The sequence below is a fragment of the Camelus dromedarius genome, chromosome 3 (genome assembly GCF_036321535.1).
Source record: "Camelus dromedarius isolate mCamDro1 chromosome 3, mCamDro1.pat, whole genome shotgun sequence".
NCBI lineage: Eukaryota > Metazoa > Chordata > Mammalia > Artiodactyla > Camelidae > Camelus > Camelus dromedarius.
In genome coordinates, this window is record NC_087438.1 from 25,001,816 (window position 1) to 25,023,254 (window position 21,439).

General features: G+C 34.9%; 2 protein-coding genes across 7 annotated transcripts in view; one reads left to right on the top strand and one right to left on the bottom strand.

The window, feature by feature from the left end:
• Positions 1-20,964, bottom strand: part of LMBRD2 (LMBR1 domain containing 2) — a 41,252-nt gene extending 20,288 nt beyond the window's left edge. For 5 of the 6 annotated variants that reach the window (XM_031444003.2, XM_064480076.1, XM_031443995.2 and 2 more), the window contains exons 1-6: positions 20,623-20,964; positions 11,609-11,846; positions 11,255-11,352; positions 8,444-8,539; positions 5,754-5,921; positions 4,646-4,856 (exon numbers count right to left, since the gene is read on the bottom strand). In XM_031444003.2, coding sequence (XP_031299863.1) covers positions 4,646-4,856; positions 5,754-5,921; positions 8,444-8,539; positions 11,255-11,352; positions 11,609-11,782 — 747 coding nt within the window. In that variant the 5' untranslated portion in view covers positions 11,783-11,846; positions 20,623-20,964. Of the gene's footprint in view, positions 1-4,645; positions 4,857-5,753; positions 5,922-8,443; positions 8,540-11,254; positions 11,353-11,608; positions 11,852-20,622 lie in introns of those variants that run through there. The other variant, XM_064480070.1, reaches the window with a different exon arrangement.
• A 112-nt stretch (positions 20,965-21,076) lies between these two features.
• SKP2 (S-phase kinase associated protein 2) overlaps positions 21,077-21,439 on the top strand; it is a 31,448-nt gene continuing 31,085 nt past the window's right edge. Inside the window, exon 1 of the mRNA XM_010977592.3 lies at positions 21,077-21,298. Within this exon, the coding sequence (XP_010975894.1) occupies positions 21,255-21,298 (44 nt within the window). The 5' untranslated portion in view covers positions 21,077-21,254. The remainder of the gene's footprint in view (positions 21,299-21,439) is intronic.

Below are 21,439 nucleotides of genomic sequence, written 5' to 3' on the forward strand. Positions count from 1 at the left end.
CTAGCAACAATTACAAATTTTTAAAATGAGAACAGTTCTCATTTATTTGGAAGATAATTTAGCAATATCCATCAAAATTTAAAACATGCAGACCTCATGAATAATCTGTACCAAAAGACATTGTTCCTGTCAAAGAGCTTAGCTTAGTGAAGAAAACAGACATTACTCAAACAGAAATCGTGTAAAAATTGCTGTATAATCTAAAGTGGAAGACTTTCTGATTATTTAAACTAAGATAAAAAGCCAAACTGAGGATAGGAATCAGCCAACCAACGGAAGACGCAAGAATATTCCAGACAAAGGGACAGTACTATACGAAGGCCTCCAAGTGGAAGTGAACAAGGAGTTTCAAGGAAGTGAAAGAAGTCCAGCGTGACTAAAAGGAATGGAGAGTGAGGGCCTGAGCAGCACTTGATCAGGATGAAGAAGTAAGAGCAAAGCACTTCAGAAGGCCTTAACAAGAGTTTATTCTGAGGTCAATGAGTAAGGCCTAAAAATGCGAATGACAAGACTTGGGGTTTTAAAACGTGCTCGAAGCATCATCACGTTACATTTCTAAGTTGCCTTAAAGTTTTATTGACTTGTTAGCATAACTTTGAATATAAACAATACATTCTGATTATATATTATATATGAAGATCCCATTTTTCCTTTAAATTCTTCAGCATATTAAACAAAAACAAGAACTGAAATAGTTAACTATTGATATTTACTATACCTTAAAAATTTAAGTTTCTTTCAAAAGTTTGTAATTTTTATAAAGTGTGGACAGTATTTGAAATACTAGCTTACTTTCCTTATATAAAATAATATAACTTTGAACTCTGTCATTATTGTGCCTAATCAATTCTTTACCAGAAAAAAAACATTAAGTCAGTCTGAGGGGCAATTTTCAGTGAAAATAAGTAGCCTGTTTCTCCCTCTCCAAAATCCTCTACCTTGAAAAATGATAGAAGGTAGAGATGACTTCTTAGACCATGTAGCAAAAAATCCTTTTGAATGGTTTGACATGGCTTGTAAGTTTTAATAATGCTTCAAAGAAAAGTAACAGACAGACACACAGATGTATACATTCACTCCACAGAAAACATATGAAACACTACGCTAGTTTTATAAAACTGCATTTGGGAGATTTTACGGATAGCTGGAAAACATAATTAATAACTACCAAAAAAACCCTAGGTAATTGAACTTTATGATCTGTTAAAAAATGTATTCAAAAGCAGTGTATTTTAAAAGTTTTCTCTCAAACTAAATTATTCATATTCTTGGTTCCATGCTTTATTTGATGCAAACCTCCATCAAATTGGTCATCCAAACTACAAAATGGATCATGTCTCTGCCTTGCGTGCAAGGTGTCAATGATTCCTCAATGCTTTCAAGACACAGCCTGGACTTTTCATTCTGACATTCAAAGCCCAGCTATCTGGCTAAAAACTATCTCTCAAACCTTACAAGCTTTATCTTTCCAACATAAACCTTATGCTTAATTAATTTGCTTTTAAAACCTCTTGATATCTGACTAGAATTCTGTCAGCTATGAAAATTCTATCCATCCTTCAAGGCTCAGGTCATATTTTACTTCCCCCATTTCATCTCCTTTTCTGATCACACCTCAGAAGTGAAACTTCTCTGCACTACAGCATGTATCATTCACACTGCGTTTATCATATACTATAAGGGACTGTACAATTTTCTACTCTAGGCAGTTAGTGTCCTAATGATCAATTCCATATAGCACTTAACATGGCAAGAAATCACTATTAAATGATGAAAAAATTTTCTCTACAAGTTTATAAATTTTCAGATATCCAGAAAAACAGAAGGGATCCCAAATTCTCTTGAAATATATGAATAAAGAAATGCATGTCTGATAAATCATGCGTTATTTTGAGGGAGGAAAAAAGGCCCGGCGTTCTCTTGCTATCTATGTGGACCTGCTGCTATTTTCAAAACAACCATTAAGAAAAAGAGTGGTTTCTTACAATATAAAAATGTGTCAAATTAACACTTGGTACACCTTAAATTTATACAATGTTATATGTGAAATATATTCAATAAAGAGTGATTTCTTATTTACGTGGAAAATTTTCTCTTATTTAGTTTTTCAAATCCTTCACATTTTAAACCTACACTAAAATAGCAAAGAAGGCATCAACTGAAGTCCTTAATTTTCTATATCCTATTCCTAAGTAGAGGGCTCCTATTTAACAACAACAACAAAATCTATCTTTATTCAGACACTGATGATTCCTCCTAGCAAAATCCAGACCTCGAATAATAAACTGGACTTAATTTATACAAGGAATTTTGAGAGAACTGGTGAAATCTATATTCCTTAAATCTGAAATAATTGAATTTAATATTAATACCAACTTTTGAGGTGAACACTATCAAATTTAAATAATCTTTTAATTATTTTATTACCAAGTATTAAGTTTCAAATATTTTTCAAAAAATTCAAATTTTCAAATATTTTCAAACATATAAAATATAAAAATTACCAAACATAATAATCTTCTTTTGAAAAATATAATAATATCCATCATAGGCTTGAGAAAATATAACAGAATGCTATTTATAGGAGATTTATATTTTGAATCAATGTTTTCTGCTATAATTCTTGCATTTTATAAATAAATGCTGAAAAGTCAACATAAAATTTTTCAACCATAACCAAAGAATCAGTATACATTCTTTTGTTCATTTATTCATGCACTTAAAAATGGTTGCTGAGTATCTAGGAGACTGAAAGACCAAGAAAAATGTTATGGGTCAAACTGTGGTCTCCCAAAATTCTTATGTTGATGTCTTAAGCCCCAGTACCTCAGAATGTAATCTTATTTAGGAATACGATTGTTGCAGATATAATTGGTTAAATTAATATAGGGTCATAGTGGAGTTGGGTGACCTCTAATCTGACTGGTGTCCTTATGAAAAGGGGAAATTTGGACACAGACAGGCATGCAGGGAGAATACCATGTGAATATGAAGACAGAGATCTGCAAGCCAAGGAATACCAAAGACTGTCATTTAACTACCAGAAGCTAGGAGAGAGGCATGCTACAGATTTTCCCCACAACCCTCTAAAAGAACCAACCCTGCTGACACCTTGATCTTGGACTTTTAGCCTCCACAACTGTGAGGCAATACATTTCTGTTGTTTAAACTACCCAGTTTGCAGTACTTTGTCACAGCATCCCCAGGAAGCTAACACAGAAGGCTTCTCTGAAGAATTCTCATTTATGCTGAGACCTGAAAATGAAGTAGGAATTAGCTAAAGAGACTGGAGAAAAGAGCATTCCAAGAGTTTGGGAACAGCATACTCAAAGACAGAAAGGAGAGACAATGAATGCAATGGTTAAGAGTAGGGGTTGGCAAACCAGATTCAATCCAGCCCATGACCTGTTCACATCCATGCTCATTCACTGATATATTAACTATACCTGCTTCCATGCTACAGAGACAGAATGAATAATTGCAGCAGAGATCACATGATACACAAAGTCTCAAATATTTACTATTTGGCCCTTTATGGAAAGTTTGCCAACCCCTATTAAAGTATGAACTAGAGTCAGACTACCTGGCTCTATCGCTCAGTAGCTGTGTAAATATGGAAAGCTTACTTAACCACTCTGTGTCTCATTTTCACTTATAAAATGAGAATTAAAAAAACTTCCCTCATAAGGTTGTCCTCAGAATTAAATGTATTAATATATATGAAGTACTTATAAAGTACTTAGAAAATCACAAGCATATTAAGTCTACATACTTGTTTGCTATTATCATCACCACTATTAAGTGTGAGGAACCAAAGTTGACTGGTGTGCAGAAGACAGAGGCTTGAGATAAACCTGGAGAGCTAAATGTGGGCCAAATTATGTGGTAGACCACATTACTACATTTTAGAGTTTACTCCAACATGAATACAAGCCTTCAATGTAAGGTTTTAAGTTTAAGAATAACATTATTGGAATAGCATATTTTCCCAGAAGAGAGAAATTTGAGGTGATCATGATAATCCCTTTTAAAATCAATAACCAAATTATTATTTAACAGCAAAATTTTACAATTTGCTGCAATTCTGGGGTGTATATTACTGAAATATATACTTTCAACAACTTTATGAAGTTGGTTCAAGTTATATTAATTTTACAAGTAAAATGAAGTGCCTTAATAAGATAACAGATAGGAAACAAAACTTATGGATTCCCATGCAAATCGTTCTTTAAAGAGGTTTCCAGACTTGATGGGATTACTTTAGGTCAAACCTTCAGGAAGAAGTGTCCTCTGATTGCTATTTTCACTTCTACTGTGTCACGGTAACCATGTAACTCATCATCTAATCTGGGAAACTTTTGAGTCTTTTAACTATTAAAAGTTTTCCCAAGACAGCAAGCATAACCGTGCACTGTTGAATACATTCTCCCTGCATCTTTGTCAGTTAGAAGATGGAAATATCTCATGAAGCCAAACTGCCAATAAGAAATCATTTGAAAGCATGAAATATTCTTAAGAACTGCACATGACCAAATTTTTAGTACAAAGCTCATTAGTGTGCTAGCAACAACAGAACCAACACTGTCGCCAAAAGGAGATACGCACAACATGATCAGTGTTGAATATAAGGTTTAAACTTGCTTACCTCCATGACATCTTCTAAAGTCTCTTCTGCATCTGCTTTCTCTGTCATCAATTTGGCTGCCTTAAAATAAGTTTTCATAAGTAGATAACCTTTTTTTGCTCCATTCCAGTATGATCGAGGAATTTCCACCAAGCCATACCCCAACAACAACACAAGAAGAAACAGGCCCCATGTATTTGCAGCAGCTATCCCAATTGTCTGAAGCTGGTTCCTAAGACAGAGAAAACATAAGCAGATAGCTGAGACAGATCATTTTTTCCGAAAAAAATGTAAAATGAAACTAACTAGTGTTAGACAGTTTTTCAGAAAAGTGCCCTAATGGAAGGCTAGATTTTTACATGAAAAAATTTGACCTTCAAATCCTCAGCTACTTTTTTAGTAACAGCAGATAATGTCTGTTTAAAAGGAAAGTTAAAGTATGACTGCAGAAATAGACTTTAACACAGGAAACGCTTCTATTATAGTTAAAATTAGACTCTAGGATAATTCATGGCAAAAATTATCCTGAAGAAAATTTATTTTTCATTAGGTGCTTTCTTACTCAACATTAACCAAGAGAAGCCTGAAAAATTTTAAAGCCTAAAAAAATTTTAACTTGTGTTGAGGAAGACCCACAAATCTCAAGAACGCAATAGTAAGGATTATCATTACTACTCTATTCCTGAACTTTTCAGATATGGCTCTTCATACATATTACAGATCACAAGTATCTTATAATGCTTATATCTAATGTTAAAGAGAAATATGCCATCAAATTATACTCAGAACAAAAGAAAAAGTATTCAGAAGTTCCAATGAAAAAGAAATCTAGGTATTTAGTCATATATAAGATTTGAAAGTCTATAAAAAAATCATGAGGGTTAATACTTTAAACATATAGCTCTTAGACGAAGCATTAGTCCTTCGTCTAGTAGGTATATTGAAAGATATTATTCCATATTTTCCACCTTAGTAATATTGATTATTAAGATATTCTTTTGGGGGAATCTATAAAACATATAATGAAAGGCTTCTCAATGAAGTCTGTTTACTTGTATATGAGATAAAAGTCAATTTTTAAAAATGCAAATGTACACAGAAACAATGTTAAGAACATGGCTTTTCTTACCATTCTAAGTGCAAATGTGGGTTTACAGCTACATAAATTAAAAATGCTCCAAAAATTAGCAAGTAGGTGCCATAATAGATTGCATTCTCAATCAGTGCAGTTTTGATCTTTCCAGTGATGGAAAACCCTCCTGATCTTGCATATGACTGCATAAAAGGTAACAGAATCCTAGAAGGTTAGAAAAAATATGATTAAAAAACACTTGATATGTCTGTATAATCTCAAAGTAACAGAAATATGTGAATCTCAATTTTAATGTGTAGTTCTTTTCATGAATAAGTATGATTTTGAGTAATTATTAATACTGAACAAACTATGATAGGTGACTGAATAATTTTAATATTAAATTTTGGGGAGAGCAAAGCATATTCCTGGGAGCAAAAGGAGGCCACAATGACCAGCAGAGAGTACAACAGTGTGAGCAACTAATAATGAATCTAAAAAAAGGCCTTTGAAACTTTTACAGAAATTTGGATTGCATCTAAAAATAATGAGGAATCGTTTTCTTCAATAGAAAGGAGATATGATCAAATTTTAGTTTTCTGAAGTTTTCAACATGGAGAATGGACTTAAAGAGGAAAAAAATTGGAACTATTTGGAGAGGGTAAGTGATGGTGGTGTGGTAAGAAGCAGAAGCGGGGAAAGCTGGTTGTCAGTATTTTGATTTTGAAGTAGCTACGACACATCCCAAAGGATGTGTTCAGAGTTCATGAGAAAGAATCAGAAATATACATAGATTTGGAGTCATCACCATAACAATGGTACTGAAATAACATCAGTAGATGAGATCTGGAAGAGTGAATATACAGAATGAATGAGAAGTAAATAACTGAGACTGAACTCTGAGGAATATCAACTTTTAAAGGTAAGATAGACAAAAGAAGAAGAGGCCAGTAAAGCAGACTGAGACAGAAAAGTACAGAGGTATGGAAGAAAACTAAGGAGTATATGGAGTAGAAACCAGAAGTATTTGAAAATGGAGAGAGAAAACAATAGAATCAAATGCTGCCAACAGGTCAAGTAAATGAAGAGCCTGTATGTGTGAGTGGAGAAGGAAGGGTAGAAAATAGGGTTCAATCGGTTGAGGAAAGAGTAAACAGTGAGCAAATGGAGACACTAAATATAGACAAGTCACTTAAGAAGTTTGGTTGGGTAGAAGAAACCACGGTATATTCATAAAATGGAGTATTTTACAGAAGTGAAAAAGAAAAGAATACTGAGACATACAATACAACATAGAAGAATCTTCCAAATATGTGAGCAAAAAAAAAGAGAGAGGCAAAAAAAGTACTTACTATGTAACTCCATATTTATAAAGTTCAAAAGCAGGCAAAACTAATCAATGTTGATGGAAATCAGAATCATGTTTACCTTGTGGAGTGTAATGACCAGGAGAGGAGTATGAGGGAAGCTTCTGAGGGGATTGTTAGTGTTCTGTATCATGATCTGAGTGCTGATTATATGGGTGTATTCACTTGGAAGAAAGTCAAACTAAACAACCTGTAAACTTGTCTGTACTAATTTACACTAAAAAAAAAGTCTCTAAAAATTTTTAGCTATGATAAGAAGTAGATCATTGAGGAGGAAGACAGAAAGCTGGAAAGGGTTGTCATCTGAGAGACTTTCGGTATTTTTTTTTTAAGGATGAGAGAATTCTGCTTGCTAGGTTGAAACTGGAGGCTGTAAGTATAGGTAACAAGAGCTAAAGGAGATGGGTCCATATTTCAGGAAGAGAGATTAATTTTAAGAGTGACTCTTTCATTCCTGGGGCGGCAGAAAGAAAGTGGGTAGTAGGTAGGTTTCTTGGTGAGAAGCTGCAAAGACCTGCCACCTGATGACTTCTTTTCTCATTGGGAGGCAGTAAGGGAGGCAGGAGAGAAGGTGACTGTCTCTAGGATGTAGGGAACAGCCGAAGTTTGCAGTGATTGGAAAGATCTGTTGTGGAGAATGAAGAGCAAGCAGACCAGAAGAAAAAAGGATGAAAGCCTGGCACTGTTGAGGGCCCAGTTGAGTTCCATGAACATACTATAGGGGCACTATGCTCTGCTGTGTGATTTTTCTCTTGCAATGTTCACTACCTTTAGTTTTAGAGCTTTGTTACTTGCATAATATATAAAACGCTCAGTAGGCAGTGGATAAAGTATGAGTCTGGAGCACAGCAGAAAGACAAAGCTATAGCAAGTAGAAAGAAAAATGTGGAATGCAACATGGGTCAGTGAAACTATGGCTATGATTAAAGTTATTGAGGGAGTCAGATAACAAGATGACCAAAGATGAGACTCTAGGGAACACCAACTTTTAGGAAACGGGCCACAGAAATGGAATCCACAAAGGAAATTCAGAATGTTGGGGTAAGGACATAGAAAGAAAACCAGGGGATAACGATAACCTTAGCGTGAGCAGTTTCACATAATAATGGGGCTTGAAGAAGGTAAAGAGAGAAGGCAAAAACTGGAAGGGAATGGTAATAAGGAGAGTTTCTTCTTTCTGTTTTTTATTTCTTGTTTGGTTTTTTCCTTTCATTTCTTTTAAGATATGAGATTTGAACTAGCAGAAAGCGAGAGGAAACAGATTTAAGGAAAAAAATAAGTGACAGGAATAAATTCTAAAATATGAAAGTTCACTGAAAAAATAACCACCTTTTAAAATTTAGCTAAAATTTCAAAAATTTTATCCTTCACACAACTTACCACGTTAAAAATTGTGATGTCCAATATACTACCCTCCAGAAAATTGGCATGATCCCATCAGGAATGTAACTCCATGGCTTGAAACACGGATGTTGGCTATTTAATAACAATTTAAAGCCAATTAATCATAAATGATTATTTAAAGGAACTATATAACTAATTTGTCTGTGGCAAAGTTCACTTACATTCAGATTTCAAATTACTGACTCTAACTTGTACAATTTCATAGAAAACTTAAAACTCAAAGCTGATTGTCAAACTAAAATAAGACACACAAAGGGAACAAAACAGTTTGTTCTAAAGAGGAATGCATTTAAATTTTCAACTTTCAGTGTTTTTAGTCACTGAGTAGAAAAGAGGACATAATGTTCTAGTAGTCTAGTAATGTGACAGTTTTTTAAAAGGAAATACATCATGAAATCAAACCTCTGATTTGATTACCTTTAAGGTTGATGATTACTTTTAAAATACTCACCCTATATGTGGAGTTGGTTATGGTGGGGGAAGAGAATGACATTAGGTATCCTAAAGAAACTGGAACCCTAACTAATCAGTGAGTGTACCATATCTATGGAGATAGATGTCAGCATATATAAATAATTCTGCTGGAATTTTCTGAAGATATGTGTATCTGACCATAGATTCTTCCAGTAACACTCAGCTTTCCTAGACTGTAAGGCTATTCTTTAGTCCAAGGGCTTTCACCAAAAAATTCACAATGGTGCTTCAAGAGGGAGTAACATCTACATTTTAAAGTCACCCATATCCAGCTTAGATCTAAAAATAAATAAGTAAAAGCTACATAAAGAAGCATGGAAATACTACTTAAAGCACTGGTAAAAGCTATACTTAATATTTCTTAATTTTTCACTTGAAAGTTTGATATAAATTCAACATAATCTTTTGATAATTTGAACTTTATTCTCAGTCTAAAACTATAATGATTTCAAAGGATGTGCAATATGAAAGGAATATCCTACATACAGAATAACCTCTTTGTCCTTTATCACAACCTCGTAAATTAGGCAAATGAGAAAATGCATGTCCCCATTTTTTTTGAACAAAGAGAGGCTGAGAGGACAAATAGCTTTTGAAGTCACATTCTTAGTAAGGGACTGAAAAATCAGGTCATCTTCAAGTTTCTCATTAGCCCCTACTGAAAGGCCTTGTGCACCAATAAATATTTAAAGTTTATTTAAGATTTAAATTTAAATAGAATACAAGGTAATTAAAAGTCTACTAGCAAAGGATGAAGGGGAGGAGGTGAGTAAAGAATGAAGATAATCTTTAATAAATATAAAATCCAGATGGTAAAAAACTGACTTTTTAAACAAATCAAATTGAATTTGAATATACAATAAAATTACAGTGAATATACAGTGGAGAAAAAGCAGTCTTCAATAAGTGGTGCTGGGAAAACTGGACAGCTACATGCAAAAGAATGAAATTAGATTCATTCTCTAACACCATATACAAAAATAAACTCAAAATGGACTAAAGACCTAAATGTAAGACTGGATATTATAAAACTCCTAGAGGAAAACATAGGCAGAACTCTCTGACACAAATCACAGTAATATTTTTTTCGATCCATCTCCTAGAGTAATGGAAATAAAAGCAAAAATAAGCAAATGGGACCTAATTAAACTTAAAAGCTTTTGCTCAGCAAAGCAAACCACAAACAAAACAAAAAGACAACCCATAAAATGGGAGAAAATATTTGCAAATGATTAGATCAGCAAGGGATTAATTTCCAAAATATACAATATAGCTTAGTATCAAAAAAACCCAGCCAAAAAATGGGCAGAAGACCTTAATAGACATTTCTCAAAAGAAGACGTACAGATGGCCAACAGGCCCATGAAAAGATGCTCAATATCATTAATTATTAGAGAAATGCAAATCAAAACTACAATGAGGTATCACCTCACATTCACTCAGAATGGCCATCATCAAAAAGTCTACAAATAACAAATGCTGGAGAGGGTGTGGAGAAAAAGGAACTCTCCTACACTGTTGGTGGGAATGTAAACTGGTGCAGTCACTATGGAGAACAGTATAGAGGTTCTGTAAAAAATTAAAAATAGAGTTATCATATGATCTAGCAATCCCACTCCTGGGCACATATCCAAAGAAAACTCTATCTTAAAAAGATACATTCACTCCAATGTTCACAGCAGCACTATTTACAATAACTAAGACATGGAAGCAACCTAAATGTCCATCAACAATGAATGGATAAAGATGTGCTATGTATACACAATGGAATATTACTTGGCCATAAAAAAGAACAAAATCATGCCATTTGCAGCAACATGGATAGACCCAGAGATTATCATATTAGTGAAGTAAGTCAGAGAAACACAAATACCATATGACGTCACTTACACGTGGAATCTAAAAAAATAAAAAAAGATACAAATGAACTTATTTACAAACTAAAAATAGACTCACAGAATAGAAAACAAACTATGGTCACCAAAGGGGAAAGGAGAGGGGAATATATTAGGAGTTTGGGATTAACAGATACACACTACTATATATAAAATAAACAACAAGGATTTACTGTATAGCACAGGGAACTATACTCAATATCTTGTAATAACCTATAATGGACAAGGATTTTAAAAAGAATATATATATGTATAAGAATATAATACATATATATATATTATGGGTATAACAGAATCACTTTGCTGTACACCTGAAACTAACACAACATTGTAAATCAACTATACTTTAATAAAAACAGACAGACACTTTTAAAACAATCTCCTCCCTACAATATTTTTTAAAAAAGGAAGAAATTACCTTGGCACTGGGGTAGCAGTTGCATACAGTCCTGTAATATTGCTACTCTCAGGAGGGCTCGAGTTCGCAGCAGCATGCTTGCACCGGTTGTATATTGTCTAAAGCAATGAATGGATGGTTTAAAAATGAACATCAAAAGGTTTCCAAATACTTAAGGGATACTGGAGTGTGTCAACCTATCTACCCAAAATTATCTTCCTGGCTACAGGAATTTAATGATCAAATTCATATAATAATGTTTAACTTCAAAATATGTTAAACTTTACATACTTTAGCTGTCTTAAAAACATATCTCAAACATGCTGTATGATTACAACTGTCTTTTAAATGGTGAAAATCATTTTCACCTCTTACCGTACTAACATCCAGAGGCAGTATGAAGACAATAAGAAAGCAGAGATACCAAGCCAGCAGTGTTCCAACAATTACAAGTCTATGCTGTTTCTTAAAGTCTCCATATCGATGAAGTAGGAATAATGCCAGAAAAAAGACAAAAACAATCTCGAGTCCCAAAGCTGCACCACTCATTATTCAAATGTTCACCGTGAACAACCAAAGTAATTCACATACAGATCTCGATCATATCTGTAAACTGGGGGGGGGGGGGGGGGGGAGAAAAAAAGCAGTGTTAACATAGGAAATGGCCAGTTGGAAATTTATTAGTGTATTCATAAACTTCTTAAGAAAACATCAGGCTTTATATTGGACCAAAAGTAAGATGAAAAGGATAATTCCTATTTTCAAGTACTTACGTCTTATTTTTTAAAGCATTTGTTGAAAATTTCATATAAATTTTGTCTTCAGGAAAAAAGCTATTTTAGCAAAAATTGTACTAGCTCTAAAAATATTATACAGTAAGAATATTAGATGTGAATAGTTTCAATATAGTATCACGTGGAGTTTGTTCCTTAATATTATAAATCCTAACTGAATGTTTTATATTAATATACTATTGACTGGATTCTAGGAAATTAGATATTTTGCAAAAGTTTTCAAGTCACCCACAGTCATTAATCAAGATTTTCTATCAGAAAAGGAGGGAAAGAAAGAAAGAGAGACCATTGTTTGATGCAGTATTTTTCTTTCTTTTGTGCTACCTACCTAACTTTCATGACTTGAAATTCTTATTCATTTGCTGTTTATAAAATATACTTATTAGTTTTCATCTATCTATATAAATCTTATTTAAATAAAGGAAAATTTATCAATGATTACTGAATAGTCATACATTTGAAAATATTTTTAATTATAAATGCTGATGATACAGACATCAGAAAATAGTTTATGTGATTATCTCTCTACTCTGATAAAATAATTTACCTTTACTAACTGAAGGCAATTTCACCTCTGTAAAATCAACATCAGGCATTTTTGTTTGTTATGAACTAATTACAATATTCCAAGGAATGAATTAATATCTTAATATAGAGAATCAAGATTATGATGTAACCCACCAAAATAAAACAAGGCAGAATCAATAAAATGCTTCAAGTCAACAAACACCTGCAACCAAAACTAGTTATTAAAAGAATAAAGAAAGTTTGGGTCCTTCAACAGGCAAAATTTAAATTTATATAAGAAATATCCCTATACGGAATATCACAAAGGAAAATCACATTTAATAAAGTATTTACTTCACTATTTCTTTATATTGTTGAGGTAGTTTCTTTCCATTCCTCTGTAGATTTCAACCAATATCTTCCTTTTCCTTAAATGTCTAAAAATGAACCCCGTTTGTCACTCTCTATTGTCATATCCTGCTATATTTTTCTTCAAAGAACTTATCTACCTGATACAATGTATAGTCTTTATTATCTTTATTGTAAACACCCACCACCATATACACACATACAGACTCCGCGAGAGCAGATTTGACTATTTTATTTAGTCCTATATCCCATGTCTCTCATACAGTGTCTGGCATAAAATGGATACTCAAAAATTACTTGTTGAATGAAAATGAATAAATAAAAAACATTACTGTATACTCTAGTATATACACTATTTTTTATTACTGCTGACATCAAAGGCAATGTAAAACTCTTGTTATAGTCTCCAAAATTGATTTTACAAATACTTATTACATCTCAAAAGGCTTCAAACTCTGCTCATTACTAACTACTACCCAAATTTTCAAATTTCATTTTCAAAGAAAAAAAACTTGTATCACCACAGGATCAGTAAGTCAAATCCTATTTTTAAGCCAAGAATAGATTAAGTGGTCAGATGAAAGCTCAATGAAGAATGTGCTGATGAAAACTATTACCATTTTCAGGATACAGCTTTAAAAAAAAATCATTCAATGTGAATATAATTATTATATGAAAAATCCTTTATGGTTTGACGTGGATATTTATTTTGCCTGAAGCTGTCCAGTGTAAGGAATATGACAATCACAGAAAAATATCAGATTAGCAAGGAAATGCTAAAACACTGCAGAACCAAATGATGGAATATTATTGAAGACATGATGTTTGTTAAGATTATTTAACAACATCAGAAAACTACTATAACGTTAACTGGGAAACTACAGTCACACATTTTTACATAATGTGCATAAAACTAAGAATGAATGAACAATGAAATCTATGGAGACATCAATAATAGTTAAGATTATGGGCAAAAGCAAACAACAAAATCAGTTATAAACTTGCCACTAGTTACTAATAATTTTATGATGGCTATCAATTTTTCAGTCTGATTCATGGTCAGTACTTTTAAATCTTATAGATGAATAAACAGAATTATGGATCTTTTATTCTAGTAATAAAGAAATGATTTGGTTACATCTCTTCCTATATTCACTGTCTGAGTCTCCTATTGCTACTGTGAAGAATTACTGTAAACTTAGTGGCTTAAGACAACACCCATATGTCACAGTTTCTGTGGGTCAGATGTCCAGGCACAGTATAGCTCAACTGAGTTCTCAAGATCGAAATCAAGGTGTCAGCAGGTTTATGTCCCTTTCTGGAGACTCTGGGGAAGAATCTCTAAGTTCATTTAGGCTGTTAGCAAAATTCAGTTTATTACGGTTATAGGACTGAGATCCCCGTTTCCCTGCTGGCTGTCAGCTGGCATTTTCCCTTAGCTCTAGAGGCTTCTTTCCAGTCTTTGCATGGGGCCCTGCATCCCTCTAAGCCAGCAATGGTTTGTCAAATCCTTCTCATACTTGAAATCACTGACTTAGTTGGGAGGAAGCACTGCTTTTAAGGGCTCATCTGATCTCACTGGGCCCACCTGGATAATCCAGTCATATTTACTGGTTCCTGGGATGAAGGCATAGATATTCTTGGGTGGGGTGTCTCTTATTCTGTTTACCACATTATCTATTTTTATTCAAACTGAACTCTTGTTTTATTATGACACCAGGTTATGCCTAGGGGTGTCCCATGAAACTAGAGTTAAAACTTGGGGTTTTCCTAACATAAGATAAGAAAATAATAGTTTTAAAGTCCATATGTTTGATCTTGTATGTAAATTCAAGTGAGGAATGATTTTTTCACACTCCAGAATGATAGTACTTTTCAAGGTTCCTTATGAATTCCTATAGCCTGTTTTGGTTATTTCAACTGAATAATTTTCTGTTCAAAGCTAGGGGTGCCTTATTCTCCATCTGATTTAGTTATTTGTATATTAAATTCATAAATAATTATCAATTAAAAATAAGCAAAAATTGGATAACTCAAGTTTGGCATATTAAAATAACTGTCAAAGAGAACAGCAATTTGGCAATATGTATCAAAGTCCTTAAAAAATGTACATACCCTTTGTCCTAGCAACTCTTCTTCAAATAACTTAGAGAAAAACATAATTGGGAACAAAGATTTATCTACAATATTATTTTTCATAGGAGCACTATTTAAATATAACATTGAAACAACTTAAATTTTTCTAGGAAATAGTTCAAAAAGTCTTTAAAATGTCCACTAGTCTCACTGTGGTCCATTGCCTTTTTGAGAAAAGCAGCCAAGGGTTTCATAAATCACTAATCCTACTAACCTGGCCATGACCCACAGGAGCAGGGATCACTACCTAGAAGAAAGACTCCAGTACAATGATTAAAGGAGCCAGCCAGATTCCTCCAGCCTACAAGGAAGGTAAGATCCAGAGGGGGATGCTTTAGAGATGTCAAATGAGGGTACGGGTGGGATCTGAGGGAGTATATATAAGAAACACACATATATCCATGGACGAAAATATATCAAAATGCTAACAGTGGTTGTCACAAAGCAGTAAAGAGGTGACTTTCTTCTTTGTGCTTTCTTTGTATATGCTTAACTCTAAGTAATAAAGATGTATTATTTTATAATTTTAATATTATTTAAAAATCAGTGCAGTTATATGAAAGTAAAACACTAGACAATGAAAAAAAGTTGCTGTGGTGTTAAGTGCCTAGAATTACAACTGTTGTAAAACACAAATGTTTTATTAAATCATGGTAAATCTGGGTTCCAAATCCCATCTCTAATTAATTATTGTGTAACTTTATGCAATTTAAGCTATTAAATGAGGATAAATGATCACCTCATACAGGTTGCTATGAAGATCAAATGAGTTACAAAAGTAAAACACCAAGTAAGAGTTCTAGAATGGGTCTTCAATAAATGCTAGTTGCTTATCTCTGCCTCCTCCATACCATCTGCTTTGAAAAGATAATTAGTTCCCTCAATGGTCTGAAAGCACAGCTTTACCCAAAATGGCCTTTTCCCCCTAAAAAACAAACTGTGAATGGATACCAAATGCTTTTTGCTTCTCATTCTCTGTGGTTACCACAGCCTGGGCCCTCACTCATTCCTATGAAACAAAAAATCTCACAGAATTGCTCCCCTTGCCTCTCTTGACAAGTGGGATTACCTTCCTAGGTCTGCAAGATATCCCAAACACACCTTCATCTGTCCTTTGTGTTTCGTCCATTGTGAAGAGACAGAACATATCTTAGAGCCATGTCAAGAAGGTGCACTTGACACACCAACGTCACGTAGAAAAGACAACATTATTCTTCTACGCACATGATCAAAATGGGGGTGAATCAAAATGGATCATTTGTTGAATTGTAATGATGTGCAGCTATGCAAAAATATACTTGGGGCAAAAGCGCAAATAAATATTCCTTTGACCACAGTAATAGTCCTTCTAATAATATTGTTCAAGTATTAAAGTAATGTGTTTAGGCTAAATGACAGAAATTTTAACAAATCTTAAAATCTGAAGGCAAATCAAAATTTAATTCCATGTGATTAGAAATGAAAGAGACATAAGGCTATCATAGGTGAGCATTAACACCACAGGAGCAAAGTTGATTTTACTCAAAATCAAAATATTAATTAATTCATTCGATCAAATTTTAGCACCTAATATACAGGCACAGTTCACCTTTCAGAATGTCAGTTCTGAAAGTCAAACATTTAAAATCCAATTCAGTGTTTTACCAATCATCATGATATTATACAATACTACTTTCAAATGCCTTAATTTGTTTGTTAACGTTACCAACGTGGAAGACTGTTTCCTGAATACTTTATGGTTGATAAAGGTTTTTCAGGCTAAACACGCTTTAAATGGAAAATTCAAAGGTTAAGATAATTTTGGAACCTAAAGCATGCCAAATATTTTCAAAAAAAAGAAAAAAGAAAAAGACAGGAAGGAAGGGTTAATAGCAACTGAACAAGAGAACACTGACAAAAATTTTGTCAAAATCTAAGATTCTGAAACTAAAGGAAAAAGTTTCCAACTAGAACCTAATGATTCATCAGACAGACTGTGTTAATTTAAATATGTATCCTTACTCAAATAGATGAATAAAAACTAGAAATCAAGTCAAGATCCAAATAATGAAAAACCAAAGGAATCATAACTAAATGTGAGTAATGAAAGTCAACAATTCTTTACCATCAATCAAAATTTAAATCTTCTAAAGACAATCATCCCATGTTTAACAATTTCAGGTATAGGGAGAATTCAGCTTATGATACAGATAAAATATCACAAGAAAAATGTAACTCTCACTCTAAAAATGCAAAAATGGCATATTTTTCGAAGCCATCTTCAAAACTGAGCTGAGTTGCAAACCAACCAAGTGAACTGAATTTCAAAGTCAAACAAGCTCTCTTGAAGAAAGACAAGCGTATACAAACCGTTCCACCTTTGGCAAGACATGAGAGAGGTAGCAACCATGTAAGTAGGTAAGAAGAAAACGACTGGAATTGTAATGGATTCTTAAAAGATTTCAGGTAAGGAGATTAAAAGACTTACTTTGGTTAATTAGAGAATAATCCTAAGAATCCTTCCTAATAACAAAATAATTTTTAAAAAGGAATAGCTAACATTTAGTGTGAGTTTACTAGATTCCAAGCATTGCAATAGCACTTAATATACTATCTTAGACTTCACAACCCAGTAAGGCAAGACTCTTAGTATCCTTGTTTATACAGGAGAAAACAGCACAGAGAAGTTAAGAACTGGGATTCAAACCAAAGCATCCTGACTACAGAAGCTGGCTCACAATTAGGATACCAGAGTCTTTACTCCAGTCCAGATGTACTTTATATATATTTTTTTTCGGTGGGAGGAGGTAATTAGGTTTACCTATTTATTTATTTTTAGAGGAGGTACTGGGGATTGAACCAGGACCTTGTGTATGCTAAGCAAGCACTCTACCACTTGAGCTATACCCTCCCCCTAGATGTACTTTCTTAATGCAATTTAGACTTTTTAAATCATTTCTTTTGTTCAGTTTTCATTTGTTCACTTCATTTCAATGAACAAAGTACAAATATTCTCCTATTAACTATTCCTTTAGACACATCAAGATAGACTGATAATAAAGTCATGTATAATATAGAATTTAACTAAGACTTTTTTAACTTTGCAGGTAAGACTCCCATAACTTATGACTCTAATCTACATGGGGAAAATTAAAAAAAAAAATAAAGCAAATGAGAATTAGGAAACAATCCTTCTGTTCTTGCCCCAATCTGCCCACAGAGAGCATTAAGCTACAGAGAATTAAAAAATCTACTTGAAAATTAATTGAGGGAACAGGAGGAATCTTTTGAAATTTGATTGATAGAAACTTCTTGCTATATAATTGTTCTTAGTCTTTTGTTCCCCAAAGCTAAATAACATTTAAAAAAAAACTAGATGAATCTTAACATTTACTTCATGCTATGATGGAACTAAGGAAAAAGTACATCATTCTTCTAGTTAAATAGAATATCTTTTGTCACATTTGATTTTCAAAAAGAACAGTAATACATTACTGAATATACAGAGAGAGCTTATAGTCAAATGTAATTTCCAGTCCTTCTTGGCCTGTCCTATGCCCTGATAATACTGATATCTTGTTAACTAACTATGCTTTTGCCCCTTGTATGATAAACATTTTCCCAATTAACTAAATCACTTAGAATTCTACCTGAAGCTTCCAAAGAGTACTAGAAATTACTCTGTCATCTGCAGATATTTTAAAAAAAATTGTAATTGATTTGTCCTAGATACTGAACTAGTAATTCTACTTGGAGAAATGTGGCATACCTCTCTCACTAAAATGGGACATGGAGTGTGGTGAGTAGATTAAATAAGCAAAATTAATCAGTAAAACAAAATAACCCACATCAGTAGCAATCACACAATGCAGTTCTTGAAAAGACCAGGCAGCAATCAATGCATAGCTAGTTACTCAAGTCTTCAGTGGGCACAGTTCCTCATATTAAAATACCAATGCATCAAGTCAGGCTTTTATTTACTGTCTTAAGAAAGCAGCCATGCTTGAAAGGAATGCACAGAAAAGTTATTCCCATTTTAAGAAGCTAAATTATTCCTGTTGCCAGGGCAAACTGTTAGTGAAATAGCTGTTCTACAATTTGAAGACATTGATTTTCAAAGTTGACAGGCTTTCTCTAAAGTCTCATAGAGGACCTCATGTCCACCAATTCAGATTATTTCAAGTATTCTGAAACTAGAAATGTTCCTTGGCTCTTAAGCAACTATAGCTAAATTCTAGTACAAGGCTATTTTTCATCTTTAAATTTATAATTATTCCATCTATTAGACCTTTACTATCTATAAGATCTGTATCTAATGTGGCCTCTCCCAATTACTTTGTATCTCAAAACTTTGTTTACTCTCATCATGGCATTTTAAATATTTTTTCTTGTTTATTCTTTCTCCTCCATTAGCTTATAAGCTCCCTTTGTCTTGTTCACTTTCCTAAAGGAGACTGTAACTTTTTTTATTAAAAATATTTCCTCTGAATTGCAATTTTAAGGGAAGGGATGTAGGTTTCAAGCAAAAGCAACTGCTTTCTCCTTAGCCAAAGTAACATAAAGGTAATTTTATGTTAAAAAAAAAATCAGAACATTGTATTTAAAAATATTTTCCATGTAACATTAGTTTAATGAATGGTGAACATTCAGCCTAGTATTCTTCACCTAGTTTCAATCAAAATCAATGTAAACAGATCCTTTATTCACACCAATTTCACTTACTTTCAAGAACAGACTGACTAAAGGTTCATGAATGCCTTCCTCTGTCAAGAGGTGGTTATTTTTCAAGATAAGCACCAAGTCTGAAACAATCACATACCCGAGCAAGGAAGGTTTAAGGCCAATATATTGCAAAGAATTCTTTTTTTTTAAGAATTAAGAAGATATGTCATACAGCATACTGAAATAATATTATAATATTTATGTGATGACGCTGGACTGCTTACTTCGGAACTTTACAAATCCTCTCCATTTTTATCAGAGTTGGGAATTTACTCCCCTTCTCTCTTCCACTGTTTTCCCAGGGTCAAAGTTACGGTATAGACGGCACAATGGATTTCGTAGGATCATCCCACCCAGGCACACTCTCTACTCTAACCATCTCCAAACTCTTCTTCGCAGATACAGGCTAAAGGCAGCCCACTTTTAGGAAGCAGGGCTACCAGAAGCAGCCGGTTGACAGAGAGCAACCGAAAGGCTTTACTGGTGGTCCCTAGTGTTGCATTGAAAGCCCTTCGTAAACACAGAGTCGCCTTATTTGCTCTCGGGCTACCATTCATGAGACTTTTCAAGTCTGAGAGGGGATGCTCAGCTTTTCCATCGTACACAGGAACCCCCGTGGTCTCCAGCTCCTCTCAAATTAAAACACCGCCTCCGGTTGCCACTGCGCTTTTGTTTGCAAAACGCTTTCACGCGCGTTTTCCGATTTGACCCCGACTCTAAGCCTGTGAAATGAGTGTCGTCGTCGTCGTAGTGCCTATTTTATAGATGAGGAAAGGACCCTATTCACAGACCCAGTCGTAAGGCCTCCCTCTCCCCACCGGAGGAAGCAGCTCCCGGGCAGCAGGGCGACCAGGTGTGATGCCCGCGGCTGCAGTCTCTCACCTGGCCGGCGGCTGGGGATGTGGGCCCCGTGGCGGCGGCCTCTCGGGGTCTCCAGGGTCACTCACTCTCGCCTGCGCTCGGTCCCAGACCCCAAAGCGCCTCACACTCTTCCCCTCAGGCTCACCGTCCGATCTCGCCGGACAGCGTCTAGACGGACCGGGAAACCCTGCGTCCGCCACAGCCGTCCAGCTTCTGGGACCCACACTCCTTGGCGACGGTGGTGGCGGTCCCCAGAAGGCCTACGGGTTCCCTGGAAAGGAAAACCCGTACCCAGTCAAGCCGCTGACATTTCCCCGTCAGCCGGAGCACCGCCCGCTTCCGCTTTCACGCCTACCCTGTTGGCCGTCCAGGCCCGCAGCCGCGGGGGGTTGTGGGTATCTCGAAGGCGGGCAAACCTGCAAGGAAAGGAAGTAGAGGCGAGCGCGCTGGACCGCGAGGAAACTACAATTCCCAGCAGGCAGCGGGACCGCAGGCGGCGGTAGCGGAGGAGAGCGGACAGAGGGCTTCTGCGCGCGCGGCGAGGATGGAACGTTGATAGAGTTCGCGGGTCTCGCTGCTGGGGGCCTGAGCCGCACGCAGTGCGCCGTCGCGCTCCAGAGCGGGAATCCGAGAGGCGGGCACGTCTGCAATTAATGCAAGCATTTAAAACTCCCGAACCTGCGGACGCCATGCATAGGTAAGCCGATTGCAGAAAAAGGCAGAATATGAATGGGCCGTCTTAAATCTTAGGCCGCGAATTTTGCTACTTGCTAATATTGTTAGTAATGCTGTATTGTGAATAGTTTCTCTCCCCTTCTTTAGGAAAACCTGGATGGGT